The following is a 20,316-nucleotide window of genomic DNA, read 5'->3' as shown; positions in this document are numbered from 1 at the left end:
AAAAGTTATTATTAATAGTCTTCATTTTTACTTTTTGATATTTGATAAAAAAATGCCATTAAATGCCAAAATTACTTGTCACAAATCAATTTAAAGATCAATTTCATACCATATACAAAATATATACAATATGAGATAAGGTAGCAAGATGTACTTTTCCTTGGAATAAGAACCATACTCTATGACGAGTAAAGAATTAACCATAGTTAAGTTAATTGTTAGGGTTCAAGAGTCAAGACTTGAAGCCCAAAAGCTGGAAAAAATAGAAGTGTCCACCTCCACCCATACCCTTTTCAATAGCGAAATATTCCGGTATTTATTGGAGCGGATTGATTTTGTTCTCGAGTTCTTACTTCTTCGGTGCAGGGTTTTGACCGAAATTCGCTTCGGGCGTTCATTCGCCTTTTTACCTTTGTGGCGGAATCATATCATATGGTCAACCAATAATCAAATCATATGGTGGTGATTCAAATCCCTTACTCATTTGTACGGGTAATTTACTGTTCTTTCTCACTCTCATTATCTTTCATAATTTGCATACATTTCATGAGCTTCAATTACCCGATTATCAAACTTGAATTTCGTCATTTTACTACTTCTGTATCGTGTTTAGGTTTGAGTTTTTTTAGATCTATGTCCAATGTTTACGACTCGAATCTAGTTTTTAGATTCTCGAACTTGGCTTTCCTTAGGTACCCGATTTGCTGCTTGGATCCTCGCAAATTCATGGTTTTAGTTCTCTTGACATGCATTCATGAACTTTTTTTATTTACTTTAATCGAGAGTTCGAGCTGAACTGTGAAAAGAGAAATCATGAATCATTAGCTTTACGGTATTTGTGTCTGCAAAATGCGAATGCATAATAATAGTGACAATTAAACGGTTTAATAAAATGAGACGGAAGATCATATAGAATAGTGGTTGTCAGTTGGCAAACTTGTTATCATTTTCTCTCCCAATTGAATATGCCATTTACCAAATCTATATACAGCCACATGACAAAAGCATATCTTAGAACCAGATGTAGCATGTGTTATTGTAGCATCATTTTTTTAAGTATATATCTTAGTTGTTCGTGCATTCACACAAATGTAGATATATCAAACAACATAGGGATAGTGCATTGTTGAAGTCATTTCTTGGGGTAACATTACCTTGCATGTAGTCATCTAGTAATGGTGTCACCCTTTCTCTCAATGATTACAATAAGTGTCACTTAGTGTAGATATTTCATAGATTTGTTATACTACAGTTGCTTGTGGTAGTACCTGAATCTTGATTTTTCAGTTACTAGCTACTTCCATACCTAATATAGGAGATAATATTGACATTAGAATGTGTTCTAGACAATAAGCGCATGTATGAATATGATAGCATATTCCATGATAACATGACGGCTCCAATTAATAATATTGCTCCAGCTCCACCATCATTATTATCATGGTACATACATGAATATGATACATCTAGTCTTCATTGATAAAACTAATGAGGAGATTAGTCTGTTTCATTTTTCATCATTCATTTCCAACTTACATACACAAAAATCACTTTCCCTAATTTAGCTCTTCAGCAGGTATGTTGACTGGTTGTGACAACCACCTGTATACCAAAGGAAAGCCCTCAAGTCTCAGCCTTTAGTACTTGTTGTGTTGTATCCCTTTTGCACCCTTTCCTGAGGAGAGAAAGACAGGTGAAAGTAACATTGAGGGTCGGCCATGGAACGCAAGAGGGATGAGGCCATTAGGGCAAAAAGACTCGCCGAGAAGAAATTGGGTGATAAAGATTTTGCTGCTTCAAAGAAATATACAGTAAAGGCCCAAACCCTGTGTCCTGATCTTGATGGCATCTCTCAGATGTCCACCATTCTTGATGTGTATATATCTGCAGAGAACAAGGTAAATGGTGAAGTCGATTGGTATGGGATACTCGGTGTAAACCCATGTGATGATGATGAGACAATCAGGAAACAGTACAGAAAGCTGGCTCTCATGCTGCACCCTGATAAAAACAAATCGGTTGGTGCAGATGGAGCATTTAAACTTATTTCTGAAGCATGGAGTTTGTTGTCTGACAAGGCTAAAAGATCAACCTATAACCAAAGGAGGAAAGTTCCATCAGCATCCCCTGGTGCTGGTGTAAACAGTTTTGCAAAGCGTGCAGCTTCAAAAGTACAAAAGTCCCACCACAGCTCCACCAGTACTACTTTTTGGACTGTTTGCCATGGATGCAGGATGCAATATGAATACCTAAAAATATACCTGAATCAAACACTCCTATGTCCCAATTGTCAGGAGCCTTTTTTGGCTAAAGAGAGTGCACCGCCTGTTAATTTTAAGAAATCGGTTGCACACCAACACCAACAGCAACAGCAACAGCATCAGGATTCAATGAAGCAATATCATTCATCAAACGACACAAACACAGATAGCTTCTGCAACACAGACCCTTCCATTGCATCAAAAGCAGCAAATGTTATCCAGCGGGTGAATGAGAGATTGAAAAGAGAGCGTGAAGAGTTGTCCATGGGAAACCACTCAAAAAATAGAAAAGCGGATGATAGTGACATCAAGCAGCAGCCTTCTTCTTTTAACACCACGTATCAAATGTCCTCAAGAAATACATCTGGGACTGGGATAATAAGAACAAATGGTTTTGAGACTGATGTGGCATATAAAATTTGGAATAGCACCAGAGAGTTGACTGTAGTTGAAACTCGAAACATGCTAATGAAGAAAGCCCAAAAGGAGATTCGCAGATGGCTTTCAGAGGCGAGGAAAGAAACCACAAAACTTCCTGCAAATAATGTTAACTGTAGTACAAATAAAACCATGTCCATGGATGATATGCATATGCAAGAAGAAGAACAACATGAGCCTGCAATGAGTGTTCCTGATCCTGACTTTCACAATTTTGATTCGGATCGAACGGAAAATTCATTTCAAGATTACCAGGTGTGGTCTGCGTATGATGATGATGATGGCATGCCACGCTTCTATGCATTGATTCATAAAGTGATCTCAAGGAAACCCCTCCAGATGAAAATCAGTTGGCTCAACTCAAAAACAACCGCTGAATTTGGGAAAATGGAATGGATAGGTTCGGGTTTCAGGAAGACATGTGGGGAGTTCCGGGTCGGAAAGTTTCAAATAAATACATCTTTAAATTCATTCTCTCAGAAGGTTAAATTTACGAAAACGCCACGAGGGTCGGTTGTTATACACCCTAAAAAGGGGGACGTGTGGGCCCTCTACAGAAACTGGTCCAGTGATTGGAACGAAAGCATTCCAGATCATGTGATTCATCAGTATGACATGGTGGAAGTAGTTGCTGACTATAATAACCAAGAAGAAGAAGAAGGTGGTGTCTCTGTCAGACCTCTTGTGAAGCTGACTGGATTTAGAACGGTTTTCTGTCCACATGCAGACAGGAGTCAGGTTAAGAAGATACCAAAAGAAGAAATGTTACGATTCTCGCATCAAGTCCCAAACTATTTGCTTACAGGTAAAGAAGCTTTTAATTCTCCAAAAGGCTACCTGGAACTGGATCCTGCAGCTACCCCATTGGACCTTATTCAAACAACAACCTAATCACCATTATCATGCCTGAGAGAGAGAGAGAGAGAGAGAATATATCAACAAAATGGACACAGACTAATAGGATAGTCATCGGCAGAGGTATAAAAGAATTGTATTCTATTTTTTCCTTTAGTAATGTTATATATATATATATATATATATATATATATATATATATATATATATATATATATATATATATATATATATATATATATAAAAAGAGTTTAGTTCATTGCATTTGCAATTTTGCATGCATGATCTCTCTAGAAGTTATGTGGGGGCTGGGCTGACATTTTCTAAAAGCATTTGGTGTCCTTTTGATCAATCCCTCCCTAAATAAGGCTAACCCTAGTTACTTTGTAGAATTCTTCATTTATTCTTGTTTAGTACAAAGTTGAAGAACTCTCTACTTTGTAAAAAATTTCTGTCTAGTTTTTTTTCATTTATTAGTTTCTATAGTTTGAGAGGATAATAGATTCTAAGATTGAAGTTCCTTGAATATGACGATTTACTAAAGGGCATCAGAGCAAAGGTTCACTCAATATGACATAGTGCCGAAAGTTGGTAGTTGGGTTACGTCAGTAAGGTCTAAATACAACAAGTAGCTTCCTTTAATTTATTTGTGTTTTATTAGTATTGTAATTTTTTTTTTCTTAATCAATACACAATATATTAAGAAAGGCACATGTCATATTTAGGCAACTCATAATGACCAGTTTGCTCATTAAGTTATGTAAGTTGTATTTGTGTCATCTTGTAATTTTCGTTTTCATTTGACCATCGAGACCAGGAAAGGCTTATGCCTATGTGGTATGCATTAGTGTGGCTTCCATCACACTTTTTAATGTTTGGTAATTTCATCACAAGTTTTCAATCCAATCCATCATCATCTTCGATTTTGCCGATGCACAGGAAGGGTGATGAAGATGAAGCTGAATGATGGGAGCTGTGGGGAGGGTCGTCATGTTTTTGATTTTATATATTAAATATGTTTACTTCTAAAACAAAATGTAAATATACATCAAAACATGCTAACCCGACATCACTCGATTTGGATGCTCAAATAAAAACAAAAATTACTCCTATTTGTAAAGTTAATTGAAGTTACGTTTAAGAAAAACTCTTAGATAATATAACAATTTTGTTTTGTTAATATGAAAATTATAACTTACATATTTATCTTTTTGATGTAAACACACATTATTTTATGTAGTTTTATATATATATTTTAAAAGCTTCAATCTAATTTTACCGAACATAACAATACAAATAAAATGTACACCTTTACCTATTTTTGTTACACATTAACTTATAACAAATAAAAGTTACACATCACTTATTTTTGCTAAACATGAACTTAGAGAGTGTTTGAGATTACTTTTGAAATGATTTTTGCCTTTTAACTTTTCTAAAAAGTCAAAAAGATGTTTGGGAGATATTAAAGTTCTTTTCAAAATAACTTTTGTAAGGAATAAAAAATGTGAGTTTTCAAAAGTCAGGAAAGTGTGATTTTTTTGTGACTTTTAGCATTTTTAAAACTAAATTACATTCAAAAGTCAAGAAATACTATCCAAACACTTTTCAAAAACAACTTTTGGTTTTCGCGCTAAATTCAAAAAGAATTTAGAAAAAAAAATCTATCATTTGACTTTTTTGTTATCAAAAGAAATAGGGGTGTGTGGTGGTGTTGGTGAGAAAGGAAGAAGGGGGATGGGTAGCGGCGGTGTGTAAAAAAAAATAGGAGGGGGGGAGGGATAAGGGACTATATATTTTAGTAATATTTTTAATAGGTTAATAATATAGAAAAGATAAAAGAACTCAACAAAGGTAAAATAGTCTTCAGTTAAGGACCAAAATCGAAATAAACCCATACTATAAGGACCGGCCAAAATAAAAAATAAAAATTTGGAGATTAAACGTAGCCTCCCAAACCCACATGGACCATTGATGTAATTTACTTATAATTATATATATATATATATATATATATATATATATATATATATATATATATATATATATATATATATATATATATATATATATATATATATATATATATATATATAAAATCCAAGGGAACTTATTAATCTTTTTAGCTTTAGGTTTTTGTCACAAATGTTTGATGAATTTGACATTTTTAGTCATCGAAGTGAAAACTTTTACATTTTTAAGTTTTGATTAAGTTTTTGTGCCTTTAGATTTTTGCCACAAATCTTTAGTGATTTTGACACTTTTCGTCCTTGCAGTCAAATCTTTTATATTTTGATGTATTTGCCACAAATTTTTAGTGACTTTGACACTTTTCAACCTTGCAGTCAAAACATTTACATTTTGACATAAAAAACACAAAAAACCTCCTTTAGACTTTTGCCACCATATTTTTCCAACTTTGGCAACTTTCACATTATAGTCACAACAATTTTCGTTTTTTTCCATCAATGTTCTTTCTTTTGGTTCTACATTTTTGACATCTAATTTTAGGGGTTGTCGGTTTTCTCCTTTATTTGTGGCGATTTACACTTTCGACACATCTTTTAAAGTTTGCTGATATTTAACTTCTATGACATAGTCCAAAAGCGGCGGAGCCGCGTGTCCTTTTCTAGTTTTATTATTCCTAATTAGTTGGAAATTAGTAGGAAAGGAATGTAATTCCAATATCTATATATTATTATTATTATTATTATTATTGTTTAAAAGACATAATTATCTTTGAAACTTAAAATATGGTTAAGGAAAATAAATAAATCATCGTCTTTTATTTTTTGTATTATAGTAATTTTAGTTCTATTGATGATAATAATATTTAAATGTAAGAGTAAATTGCACGTATGGCCCCTCTGGTTTAGGATAACTTGTGCGTTTGGTCATCAACTTATCTTTTTTTAATTGAGGCCATCCCTATGACATGATTTTGTTGGGTGGTTGGTTTCCGAGTGATGTAAAAAGACTATCATACCCATACCCCACCCGACAGCTAAACAAAGCACAATAATAGCCTCCTAAACTCGTTGCCACTATCTTGACGTTGTTATCGGAGGTCGTTGTACGTTGTCGCACACCTCCCATCCACTACCTGTAAAATTAATGCAACACCCTTCATTCAATTTCTGCTCCATTAACCAATGGTTTATGGTGAGTGAGGTCGAGGACCGACGAGGGTGAGTGGTGGTGGTTCACGGCGGTTGTAGAGACTCTTCTATGTTCTTAACCTTCTCCCGATGGTGGGATATCGACCATTTCTGATCACCATCCCTATCGGTACCAATTTTATAAGCAAAGCATCATTGACGAGAGAAAAAAATAAACCAACCTGCTTTATTAGGAATCTGTTGGCTGTTTTGAGCCTCAAATACAAACTCGGTAGTCGTTTCAAAGCATGTAATCCAATCGACGGGAACTTATACACAAATCCATATGTTTTAGGTTTAATATGTTGTGGACAAACCCTTGCAAAGTTCTAGGATTTTGGTTTAGTGGAAAGTGATGATGACGGTGGTTTGGGAAGCTGGTGTGCCTAAATCGATATAAATACCGATGGCGGCGATGTTGGTGGTGGTGGCGAATGAGAGCGATTGGAGTAAAAGGTGAGAAAGACGGATAGTTGCGATTTGTGGTATAAGGAGGCAGGTAAATGGGAGGGTTAAAGGGGGACCAGGGCCGATCATGGGGATTTAAATGCCCAAGACGAGCCAGAAAAAAAAGCCCTTAGGCCCTAACGTGTAACAAATCAAATTATATAAACTAAAGATTTTTTTTTATTTTTTATTTTAACAATGATAAACTTTATAGTAATAAACATATCAAAATCATAATATTTTAATGAGTAATTACATATCGTAACAACTAACGGACAAAATGCGAAGCTCTCTTAACATTGATAGCAAACTGGTTGATCAACTTTTATATTAGGGTTGAACTAAGTTCAAATTTTAGTGAGAAAGAGAGAAAGGGGGGGGGGGGGGAGGTAGAGATCAGTATATCATGTGGGGGTGAGGTGGGAAGAAGATAGTCGGTGTTATTTATTTTCTTTTTTATTTTTTTTAAATATTAAAAAAATACAAAATAATTTAAAAAGATATAAAAATCATTTTATACGATAAAATTTGATACCGCATAGATCAGAACGAAAATGTTAGAAACTAAATTTGATATTCTAAAAAACATGAACTATTTACATGGTTCTAAATTACATAAGGCGTGACTTGGCGGCAATGTCAAGCCTCAAGCTTTTCCGAGCCTTGGCGAGCCATGTCGTTTGTAAGGCGTGACTTAAGACGACAATTTTGTATATATTTAATATTTTTATATGTATTTTCAACTATTATTCTATTTTATACACATATATGAGTTAAGGCGGCGTTTTGGCAAAGCTTGGCGGCAGACACAAGCCTTAGAGTCATGGCGCGCCATGACGGAGCCGTGGCGAGCTTTTTAGAACCTTGACTATTTATGAAGATTTGTTTTTTATATATAATAATAGTTATTTAGTTAATAATATTTTATTATTTAAAGGAAAATTTTGAAAGTTGGAAACAGGATTAAAAGAGAACTTCAACTTTACATATTACTTTCGGATTTTAACAATTTTTTTTCATCAAATGGAAAACTGTAATCTAACTTCACATATGAAATGCTTGGAAAGATTAGATACATTCGAGTCTACTCATTCGAACACACATATCTTGTGAAAAATTTATATGCATGTATATATATTTCATGAAGATGTAAAGTTGGGTATTAAACTCGCAAGTAAGGTGAAAACCCGCACCAAAGTTATGCGGAATAAAACTGTGTAAAAAAAAAAAAAACGCAACAAGTTATGCAGTTTAAACCGAACCTCAACCGTAAAAACCACGCCTCATCAAAAAACTGAAAAAACGCACTGCTCGATTTATGTAATTATCAAAACTGTATTTACGGTTTGTGTGGTTCGTTTTGGCCAAAAACCACACCATGCTTGCGTTACTGTCCAGTTCTCCGGTCCGGTAACTGTGGGTGCATCTCAGGATTTAATGTTTTATAATTTTATATACATGTATGTGAAGGCGCATTTTAGAGGTGAGCCAGCAGGTAATGGCAAGGCCATAACAAAACTTTTTTCTCACACAACCAGTCGCACGTGCACATCAAATTTTGTATTGTTCTTTCTCTTCTGATTCTTGAACCAGTCGCCTCTCGTTTTGCAACTCTCCGTTTTTCTTTCCTAAACTAAAGTCGATATCGATCCAATAAAATAAAGAGAAATTTGGTGGGGGCCTTACAACTAATTTGTTTATTTTATTTGAGTTTTGTTTTGGGTAAAAATACTTAGACACACGGTTACAATTCTCTTGGTTTAATCCCACAGCCACGTTTTATTTTTATTTATATTTTTGTAAGAAAACTCTTTTAGGATTATTCACCTTCAATTTTCTTGGAACAAATGCCATTGAATTACCGCTTAATTTGTAGTGTTTCCGATTCCACCATTTGGAATTAGTCTTCCTCTCTTCTTCTTTTTTATTGAGGATTCCAGGTTTCTCTATAATTAATTTTTATATTTTTGTGGAAAATTTTATAAGAGATTGTTGTTGAGGGGACGCATCCGTATATCAAGATATTCTTGGATAATCACCAATTGGTTGATTCTTTTTGCAAAGATTGGTGCTTATCGTTGAAAACCGATCAATCTAAAAGTAAGATTTCCTCTTTGTTTGTTTTCATGTTTATCATCATCACGTTAGGGAGTGAAATTGAGGATTTTGGTATTGAAATTCATAGCAATTGATTCCATTTCACTCGAATTTATTATTATATATATGACCATTATGATTGCATCTAGTTTCCAGTAAATTATTCTCACGCCTCCAAATTTGTCCGTTTATGATTTATAATTTTTAAAATCATCTTATATGAATAAATAGTTTAATTTGGGGAGATTGGTTGTTTGAGAACGTTGCTACAGAATACATAACATGGTTGATGGTTTGTAATCTATGTGTCTACTCTAAAGCACGTTTGATGGAGAAAGAGGAACCTGGTATTGAGACATTTTTGTTTCTAAACGTCTATATCCACCTACATCATCCCACATAACATGAACGAAGGGAATCATATTACAACACATTGGTATATATTGCTATTCAAAAGCGTAAATATATGAGTTTCTATGTATGTTGGTAGTCATCTTACGCCCCTGATTGTTTAGAAATATGATGAAATCTGTGACATTAGCAGGAAATTTGTTGGTTTGGCATACAGGGCCAAGCCAGGTTGTGGATTCTTAGATGATATGCAGCAGTTACCTGAGGACATTGATTCTGCAAGGAGGGCATATTGGGAAACCTGTGGAAGGGTTGTTGCAGTTTGCAAAATTGAAGAGAAGTCTGAAGACCATTCCTTTAGTGGCATTTTCTTCTGATCACAAGTGGTTGACAACTGGGAAAAGGATGATGGCTGCAGGTGCAACCGGGAGTCGGGGTTTGATTGCTGATGCTTTGACAGAGAAGGATAGTGATGGTTCATATACAAGTGGAGGTTGGAAGAGGTAATTAATTAATTAATTCTCTTATTCATTGTTCATATACAAACATGTCATATAATTATGTATTAAAGCTAACAAGTATTGTGTTCAATATATATTGGCAGTGAAGATGGAAAATTGAGCTGCGGTTATTCAAGTTTCAGAGGTAAAAGACCTAGCATGGAGGATTTTTATGACATCAAAACATGCAAGATCGATGGGAAAATGGTCTGCCTCTTTGGGATATTTGACGGTTATATTCTTTCCCATCAGCTAATTTTTAACATTTATTCAGTTGCGATTTGCAGATTTAAATTTTAAAATGAATGAATGTTTGATGGATTTGTAGGTCATGGTGGTTCGCGTGCATCTCAATATTTAAAGGAAAATCTGTTTAAGAACCTCATGAAGCATCCAGAGTTTATAACAAACACAAAAGTGGCTATTAGTGAGTTCACTTGTGATGTCTCTTTTTATCCAACATGAATTTTTAATCCAAGAATTTGAATAACGTGACAGGTGAGACTTATCAGCAAACCGACAAAGACTTTTTGGAGTCCGAAAAGGATAATTTTCGCGATGATGGTTCTACTGCTTCCACAGCAGTTTTGGTAGGAAATTATCTGTATGTTGCTAATGTTGGAGATTCCCGGACTGTAATATCCAATGAGGGCAAAGGTAAGAATTTCCTATCAAACAGTGTCGCTGACAAGATTGTTGTTTGAGTTGTTGATAATGACTGCAGCCATCGCCCTCTCTGAGGATCACAAACCAAACAGAAGTGATGAGCGGATGCGAATTGAAAGTGCTGGTGGGGTTGTCATGTGGGCAGGTAAAGTGGTGACTGGAATGGATAACTTAATTAATAGTAATAGGAGTAGTATTTAATTAAGATGTTTTGATATCTAATATTCAAATATTTGTCTTTTTGTTCAAGGCACATGGAGGGTTGGAGGCGTATTGGCAATGTCTCGTGCATTTGGAAACCGTATGCTGAAGCAATATGTGGTGGCTGAACCAGAAATCCAGGTTGTCGTTAATTTCCTGTTAGTTACCTTAATATTAGATTCTCTGTTAAACTTACCTACATTTTCTCTTTTGCAGGAACAAGAGCTGAATGAAGCATTTGAACTGCTGGTTCTTGCAAGTGATGGTCTCTGGGACGTTGTACCCAATGAGGTAGTATATATATACATATATAATGTTTGTTGAAGAAGTAAGCTTGATTGTGAAATTTTGCATCATCAGGATGCTGTGTCACTTGCACAGACTGAAGAAGAACCAGAGGCAGCAGCTCAAAAGCTGACCGAGGCTGCTTTTACCCGTGGCAGTTGTGATAATATCACCTGCATTGTAGTCAAGCCTACCACCATAAAACCACAAACCCAAACTGATGCCTGATGCCGGAGGGGTTTTCTTACATTGCTGCTGAAGATGTTCATGTTATTTATTCAATTTATGGCCTTCTTTTGCAACTTTTGTTCTGCAGTGAAGAGAGACATGAAAATTGTGTCTTCTCGTGTAAATTCTGATTTTTGCTCTTGATCCTGTTTACTTTTACACTTGAATAAAAGATGTCACTTTCTTTCTCTTTACTCCCACCAATCATAATCATGATGTTCATTTTCATTGCCAAATGTAACAGTGGGATATATATATATATATATATATATATATATATATATATATATATATATATATATATATATATATATATATATATATATATATATATATACACACCTCACTGGCTTGATTTTCAGTGAAGGTTGATTCATCTAATCTCTAATGTCCAATACTTTTTGATAAGTTGTATAAGGTTGGTTGTTTGAGATTTATTTCACTTGATATAACTTTTTTCATTAAGTTATTAGGATTTTGTTTTAAAGCTTTATCATTTTCTCATAATGTCTAATTTTTCAGGAGAATAGCCGGTTCTCACATAGTCCGCATAGGTCTTAAGTCTCAACTGTAAAACCGGTTTTCACCTATACCAACGACAAGTCGTCGCTATATCTCAAATGATAAAAGCGGTTTTGACCTATACCGACGAAAAGTCGTCTCTACAGGTTGTGTAAAGACGACATGTCGTCGGTAAAAGTAAATAATAAAACTTTATTTTTTTTTCTCGAAAATCAGTTTCGATAGAGCCTCTGCAGACGATTTGTCGTTGGTATAAGGGGTATCTATCCCGATGACTATTTGCACTTCCGCCGATGACTTGTCATCAATATAGGCTTTCCTCACGACCTGTCATTGGCATAGGGGTTGTAAAAGTCGTCGGTATATGGTCAATCCCTGTAGCGCTCTTATGTACCTGACCCATACGCCATTTGTTTATGAAGTTTATGTATTTACATGAACCTTTTAATCCAAAAAAATGACCTAAAAGATGTAAGAGAAAAACATAAAATGATAAGTTTTTTCAATATTTATCACAAAAGTTTTGTAATCTACAAAATTATTTTTTCCTACACTATGTTTTGTGAACTTTATTATTACACTGAATGATTGATAAAAGAGTTTTTGGCATTGTAGCACAACAAAGTTTGACGAATTTACATATTTAGTCACTCAAGTATTTTTTGTGCTCAATTGGTCCTTAACGTTTGCAAATACCGACTAAGTAAGGGTTTGGGGGAAATTGCAAAACCCATATGAGGTTTTTGGCACTGGAACACAACAAAGTTTGACAAATTTACACATTTAGTCACTCAAGTAACCGGTTTATTTACACATTTAGTCACTCAAGTAATCGTTCCTATATCAGGTCATATAATGGTGTAATTGGTAGGTAAAATTCAATTTTAATGGTCTATTAGGCACAAAAAAATACTTGAGTGACCAAATGTGTAAAATTTTCAAACTTTGGTGTGCTACAGTGCAAAAAACCTATTGATAAATTTTGATGAACTTTAACCCCTTCCCCATCCCCACCCCACCGGAAAATGACAATCTTTTTATGAAAATGACATTTTACAAAAAATAGTTTTAGTTTAATGAAAAACCATGAAATAAGTATTTTTTTAAATGTAAACAAAATCATATACATCTAAATTTGTTAAGATTAGGGATTAGCATTTGGACCGGGGAACCGGCCGGAATCGGTACCGGAACCGGAATCGGAACCAGATAGAACCGATCGGGCCAGGACCGAGACGATATTCTTGTGGATTTTTGGAACCGGCAAAAACCGGTAGAACCGGAAAAAACCGGAACCGTATGTTGCTATTTATCGAGGATCGGTTCCAACATTGAAGACACGACAAGAATCGGTAGGAACCGGGAACCGGTCGAACCGGCGGTCCGGTTCGGTTCTTAATTTCGGCCGACTTCGGTTCCCAGGCCGGGTCCGGTTCGGGCCGGTTCCAGCCGGGTTGGTTCCTTTGCTCATCCCTAGTTAAGATGTTTGGCTCTTAGGTGTTTTGGGTATTATCATGGGGTTCTATATTTCGACTCCATTAAAAGACCGTTCATCTCTCTTTAAATTTGGCTAATTTTTTGAATATATTTACATATACGTATGCTTAAAATTGTCTTTATACAACTATTAAAATGATGTGAATCGGACAACAATGCATGGGCGGATCTAATAAGGAGCCGGGGTAGTCCGTGTTACCCCTCAAATTTTTAGGGGTAGTGAAATTTTTTGAGAAATTTTTTGATGTGATGTAATTTTCCGGTGTTCTGCCTTTAAAATTTACATGTGCTACCTCTGACATTTTGTTCTGGCCGCCACTGCACTAATGTGAATCACACACTAACTAATTTTGATACATTTAATTTGTTTACATTTCAAATATAAACTAAACTATGGTGATTGGAGCTCCAACTATCTTGCAAAGTCAATTATTTCGTTACGATGACTAATGACTTACCAATGTTTTATCGTGCGATAAAAATCTAGTAGTTGAGGTACAAAATTTTATACGTAAGGTCTATTACTTAAGCCACGATATGTCCAAAATATCACTAATATTGACGATTTACCTTTACATGGGCTTTGTAACGAGTACTACGTGAACCGTATAAACAATTCAATTTACTATTTTTTTTAATGACTCATCAAACTTGGTGTTGATAAATCTTGAACCTGGAGATGTGATTTTACATATAACATGTAACAATTATTAAATATAAAAATTAAAAACCAATTTACATAATGTATATCATTATAAAATATTTTCTTAAAGATTTTTCTAGTAAAAAACAACGATGCATATTATAATACTAGGTGTAAGACCTATGTATTACATTGGTTTATTTAAAAAAAAATTAAATATAAAATTTTAAACATTTAAGAACTTTGAATTTATAAGACAAATAAGAAAAATATTGAATTATTAAAATTAAACTGTTTTTTTCCTTTTTAAATTTAAACAAATAATTTAAATAAAAAAATAAAGGAAACTAATGAGACTTTAATTAAGGAATTTTGAAATTAAAAAGAAAGTCCATTAATGAGATTTATATGTATTTATTTTTTATATTTAAATACTATTGGAATTTAATAACATAGAAAAAAAACTATAAAATGACATGTTGAATAAAAGTTAATTTAAATTAACCACAAAATAACATATGACAAAATGAATAAAAATATGATATATGACAATTATTTATTTATTTATTATAATAGATATTTCCAAACTACATCCATATCATATATGTTACTTATAACAACTTAATTAAAAAAAAGTAATTTCATACCATACTTTTTAGTAAAAAAACGACACATATTATAATATATTCCTAAGCCGCATCTATATCAAAAATTACTTGTAACAACTTAATTAAAAAAATCAATTTCATACCATACTTTTACAAAATATACAATTTAACAATAGTGTAAAAAAATTCAATTTCATACCATACTTTTATAGAAAAGTCCTAAAATTTTACCCTAATTTACGAAAAAGTCCTAAACTAAATTTTGTTTACGAAAAAGCATGAATTACCGGTAAAAATGACGATTTGACCCCCTTTTTCCGGTTACCGGTTTTATTACTTATCTGTTTCACTAAAGTCCCATTATTTTACCCTAATTTGCGAATAAGTCCCAAAATAAAATTTACTGATGATTTGACCATTTTCTCTATGTAACATACATTTTACCGGTTTCATTGCTGACCCGGACGCCTAGTCATTAAATGAGATGATGAGATGTATATGTTGAGTTATATAATGCTATGTTTAACATAAAACTTGATATCTTGATATATTGTATATCTTTTTGGAACATAAAATGCATCCAACGAAGACTACAATAATTACATAAACTAACAACAACTGCATTATTTTTTACGTTTATAAGAAATATCAAATTGTCTATTTAATCTTATGTAAACCAATATATCCATCTCTTCAGACGTCAACTCATTTTCTGTCATTTTTTCTTGGAAACACACATTTTATTGGTTTCATTGCTGACGTAGATACATAGTCATAAATGAACCGATGAGATGAGTATCAAATCTTATAGTAAATGTGGCATTATATAACCCATCATATTCATCTTATCAACTAATTTAATGACTAGGTGTCTAAGTCAGTAATGAAACCGATAAAATGTATGTTACATGAACAGGGCCGACTCAACCAGTTTGGAGGCTTTAAGCGGACCAAAAATTGGGGCCGTTGTTGCATTTTTCGTTTTTCTTTTTAAAGCCCCAGATTCATATTTTCTTTTAGACATGATTATTGATAAATTAATTAACAATAACTATCACTAAAACAATAAAAAGTAAACAGAAAGTAAATAGTAATGAATTATAGATTTATAGATAGAAAATACATACTTTACCAGCTTGGCAAAGTGACCTTGAAGGCTTGACTCCTTGACAAAACTGAGATGGAAATATGGAATTGCAAAACTAAAATCCGTTCCAACCAAAATGGCAAAATCGTTCCTTCCAATATCCAAAATCTAAACCTATTCCAAAATCAAACTTCACACAGTGAAGGTTAAAAAAAATTAAGCCCTATTAAGTATTAACCCTAATAGATAGCCTAATCAAGAAAGAAGAACGAAGAATCATCAATGGAGTTTGATTTTTAAATTGATAGAGAATCAGAGAGAAGAACAATACCGTTTGAACAATCAAGATTCAAGAATCGATTTTTTGAACAATCAAGATTCAAGAATCGATTTTTTGATTTTTGAACAATCCAAATGATCAAACTTCATAGAGAGACGCCAGGAAGAAGAAGAATGAAGAAGACGAGATCACGACTTCATGAGAAGAAGAAGAGTCGTTTGGCAAAAGGGTATCTCAGTTTCAATGATTCAATTGTGCATCGTGCATTCGTGCGTATGCATAGGGTGAGAGAATCCAAAATCAACACTAAAATTAATTAATGGACTTTTTGGGTTAAGGGGCCCCTTAAAAATGGGGCCCTAAGCCCTTGCTTACTTAGTATATATGTAAAGCCGAGCCTGTACATGAAGAAAAGGGCCAAATCATCAGTAAATTTTATTTTGGGACTTATTTGCAAATTAGGATAAAATAATGGGACTTTAGTGAAACAGGTAAGTAATAAAACCGGTAAACCGGAAAAAATGGGTCAAATCGCTATTTTTACAGGTAATTCATGATTTTTCATAAATAAAATTTAGTTTGAGACTTTTTCGTAAATTAGGGTAAAATTTTAGGACTTTTCTGGAGATTTCCCAAATATATAAGGTAACAATAGGTGACAATTGATCACACGACACAACAAAATACACGACACGAAACAGAAATTCAAATTCATGTGTGTTAAGTGTAAAAAACACGACGTCGTGTCGTGTCATGTTCGTGTTCAAAATTCAACATGAAATTGACACGATCTAGTATTTTTCTGTCGTGTTTTTCGTGTTTTTCATGTTATGTATGATTAAGTATTAATTAAATAAACTAATTGTTATTTTATGTTATCTTTGTCGTGTCGTGTTGTGTTTTTTGTTTTTTAATCGGTTTGTTTTTGTGATAGTTAAAAAAACACGACATCGTGTCGTGTTGTGTTCGTGTTACATAAAACATTGTCGCGTCAAACAAAAACACGAAACGATTGCCCGATTTGCCATATAACAAGATATTCTTTTCCTTGGAACAAAAACAATACTCTTATCACGAGTAAAGAATTAACCATAGTTAAGTTAAGTTTTTATCAAGGCTAGTGAAATTATTTTGTATTTGAATAATATTCTTGATTCAGGTGTTTTTGTATTTGAATAATATTTTTTGCTGTAATATAAAAAAACAACAATGTTATAATAAACAAATCAATAAATGATGTTATTTTTTTGCATTTAGTCATTTTAATAATCAATTTTCTTACAATAATTTATTTAACTATTTCGACCAAAACAACCAAAAATAATAATCATAATCACTTAAATCTAAATAGTAAACACCCCTTAAATCATAAAAAGTTTAATTTTCAAATTTGGTTCATCTTCTTTTCATCGTTTTTCTTTTATATCATATGTATCATGATAACTGTTAAATAGGTGTTGGTCATGTGTCTTTCTTATCATTCTACCAACCCTTTTTAGCTATTACTAAAAATTGTAATATTTTTTACATAACAAATCATTAGAAATATTGAGAAATTTAATCAGGGAACAAACTTGTATATTCATCAAGAAGACTCGGAGGTGCAATACAAGTATTTATACTTGGAAAACAAGAAACCTAGATAAACTAGGAAACGATAATAAGATAACCTCTATCTAGAACAAAGATAAATACGAGACAAATAGAGATAACTTCAACACTCCCTCTCAGGTTGGACTGTGAAGGTTATGCACACCCACCTGGCCACGATGATATTGAAAATGATCTGCACCCAACGCCTTAGTAAAAATGTCAGCTGATTGATGTGCATACTGAATAGAAAACGTTTGTATTTCAGCACTAGATACTCTTTCACGAACGAAATAGCAGTCCATCTCAACGTGCTTCGTGTACTCATGATAAACATGATTAGCAACAATATGACGAGTTGCTTCATTATCACACATTAATGGAGTAGCTCATTTCTGAACAGCATCAAGATCACACAATAGCCTCTGAAGCCACAAAACTTCACACACTATGCTTGCCATGGCTCGATATTCAGCTTCAACAAACGATCCAGCAACAACATTTTGTTTTTTCGTTCTCCAAAAAATAGGAGAACCACCAAACTTTATAAAATAACCTGTACAATACCTTCGCGTAGGTTAACAAATTAACCAACTTACATCACAGTAAGCAACTAGATCCAAACGACCGGTAGCTGACAAGAATAAACCTTGACCTGGAGTAGTCTTTAAATAACGACATACTCGAAAAGTGACATCCATGTGCGACTGTCTTGGCTTGCTTAAGAAGTGACTCAACTGATTCACATTAAAAGAAATGCCAGACCGCATCACAGTAAGGTAAAGCAACCTACCAACAAGACGCCTATATTTGTAACATCCCGAACTTCGCCAGTATATTTCGAAATCCCTTCTCTTTTATTAATTGCCATTGTAGTCCTTGGAGTTGGTTGAGTTGGGCCATGAGAAGTATAAGTACTAAAGTTGCAACTTTGGGTCAGGAAGGAGTACGCTGAGCGTACTAGGCGCGTCCTAGTATGCTGGGCGTACACTCATGTACGCTGGGCGTACTCATGTCAGGAGAAAACCCTAATATTTAGGGTTTGGGGACTATATAAACACCCTTATAAATCATTTCCTCTAATTATCCTCAGCCTCCACAACCTACATTCGTCCTCCCCAAACCCTAGCTCTTCCTTGTGGGTGTAAGCTTATTTGGTGTGTTTTGGAGTGTTTCAAGAGGAAGGTATTGCATCCAAGTGTTGGAGAAGAAGATCAAGCTCATAGATCTGAAGTTAGTTTGTGTTCAAGAAGCTGCAAAAGGTATAAAGTTCCAAACTTTATGCATATATGCTTAGATCTCATCATTTTACTTTATTAGAAGCATCTCTTGTCCCAAAATCCATAGAGTGGTGTATTTTGTGTTGTGGACGTAAAGAGCTGTCCTTCCAGGCTCTTGAAGGGACTTTAAGTGATAAAAATAAGGTCCCATTAGCTGTAGGTGTCCCATGCAAGAGAAATAAGGTCTTAATGGATTAAGACCAAGCATTTAGAACTTTATGGACGTCCAAAGTGATAAGGTTCGTAACTTTATGGACCCTGGGCATGTTAGGCCCCTGCATCTGAGATTAGGGATTAAGTGCTTAAGCCATCAAGCACTTAATAAGGTTTTGTCAAGTTATGGAGTACGCCCAGCGTAAATCTAGTACGCCCAGCGTACTGGGTCAACCACCCCGATGGTGGTCAACATCTGGTCACGTACACCCCGCGTACCAGAGGAGTACGCCCCACGTACGTCCTCTGTTGGGCCATTGACAATTGGGCTTCGGGTTTTGGGTTGTTTATGGACTAAAGAGATTTAGGCCTTTGCTGTACTTAGTAAATAAGATGTTATGGGCCAGTTAGTGGTAGTGGATCATGGGATTAGGCCCAATAAGGAGATTGGGCCTAATTTAGTAAATTGGGCCAATAGTGGACTTATGTATTTGGACTTTCAAGTTAAAGACTTGGTGTGGGACTTTGGGCCCAATAAAAGGAATGGGTTTAATGAGTTTTAAGGACACTTGGTCAAGGGGGTAATGCTGGGTATTAACCTAGTATTTATTATTATGTGACAGTTCGGGATTCCTGGTGAGATCGTAGTCAGAGACCTGCAGTAATTCAGCACTAATTGCGAGGTGAGTCATCCTCACTATACTAAGGGGTCTAAGGCACCAAGGCCGGCCCATTGGAAATGATATCCTAGTAGTTGGTATTATGTTGAGAATGAGCTAGTTATGCATGCTAGTTTGATATGCTAGAGGGTAGGTTTGTAGGACTACCTGTGATATTGCCTGTTTATTTGTATGTGCACTTATCTGTTATATGTCGACATATTATGTGGGATGGGTTGAGGTGATCCTGCTCTGTGCGGTAACCAACAAACCCGAGAGCATTCCAGATACGAGCTGAGGGCGAGGTGGGGCATGCCAGACTCGTACTGTGGGCTCAGGAGCATTCCAGATATGAGCTGAGGGAGTCTCGTACTGTGGGCTCGATGGCAATCCAGATGTGAGCTGTAGGCCCAGAAGGCAATCCAGACTCACACTGTGGGCCCAGGGGTAATCCGGTCTGTAAAGCTGTGGACCCAGTACATGCTGTTATTGGTATATGTGTTTATGTGC

General features: G+C 34.6%; 2 protein-coding genes across 5 annotated transcripts; both read left to right on the top strand.

The window, feature by feature from the left end:
• The first annotated feature begins 240 nt into the window (after nt 1-240).
• LOC145161693 (uncharacterized) lies at nt 241-4,283 on the top strand. Its single transcript, XM_079081283.1, has 2 exons — nt 241-492; nt 1,577-4,283. The coding sequence occupies exon 2, from the start codon at nt 1,719-1,721 to the stop codon at nt 3,588-3,590; it is 1,872 nt and encodes a 623-aa protein (XP_078937409.1). The 5' UTR covers nt 241-492; nt 1,577-1,718; the 3' UTR covers nt 3,591-4,283.
• Nucleotides 4,284-8,955: 4,672 nt separating this feature from the next.
• Nucleotides 8,956-11,681, top strand: LOC145157202 (putative protein phosphatase 2C 76). Of its 4 annotated transcripts, XM_079076281.1 has the most exons (10): nt 8,956-9,259; nt 9,577-9,692; nt 9,801-10,110; nt 10,212-10,339; nt 10,436-10,534; nt 10,606-10,764; nt 10,832-10,918; nt 11,024-11,115; nt 11,191-11,265; nt 11,335-11,681. In XM_079076281.1, exons 3-10 carry the CDS (start codon nt 9,851-9,853, stop codon nt 11,485-11,487), a joined length of 1,053 nt encoding a protein of 350 aa, XP_078932407.1. In that variant the 5' UTR covers nt 8,956-9,259; nt 9,577-9,692; nt 9,801-9,850; the 3' UTR covers nt 11,488-11,681. The 4 variants fall into 4 exon arrangements, with proteins under 4 accessions (XP_078932407.1, XP_078932408.1, XP_078932406.1 ...); XM_079076282.1 differs by lacking the exon at nt 9,577-9,692 and having other exon boundaries at nt 9,798-10,110; XM_079076280.1 differs by lacking the exon at nt 9,577-9,692 and having other exon boundaries at nt 8,957-9,259; nt 9,825-10,110.
• Nucleotides 11,682-20,316: the final 8,635 nt, after the last annotated feature.

This window comes from Lactuca virosa, chromosome 2 (assembly GCF_052849685.1).
Source record: "Lactuca virosa cultivar CGN04683 chromosome 2, Lactuca_virosa_CGN04683_v6, whole genome shotgun sequence".
NCBI classification, from domain to species: Eukaryota; Viridiplantae; Streptophyta; class Magnoliopsida; order Asterales; family Asteraceae; genus Lactuca; species Lactuca virosa.
Note: the sequence above shows the minus strand (reverse complement) of the source record. Positions and strands in the feature narration are given on the sequence as shown.

Excerpts from the sequence above, each read along its gene's own strand:
- LOC145161693 (XM_079081283.1), top strand. The coding sequence starts at position 1,719 with ATGGAACGCAAGAGGGATGAGGCCATTAGGGCAAAAAGACTCGCCGAG.
- LOC145157202 (XM_079076282.1), top strand. The coding sequence starts at position 9,851 with ATGATATGCAGCAGTTACCTGAGGACATTGATTCTGCAAGGAGGGCAT. Across the intron at positions 10,340-10,435 it reads CCTCTTTGGGATATTTGACG|GTCATGGTGGTTCGCGTGCA; the intron begins GTTATATTCTTT and ends ATGGATTTGTAG. Across the intron at positions 11,266-11,334 it reads GGGACGTTGTACCCAATGAG|GATGCTGTGTCACTTGCACA; the intron begins GTAGTATATATA and ends TTGCATCATCAG.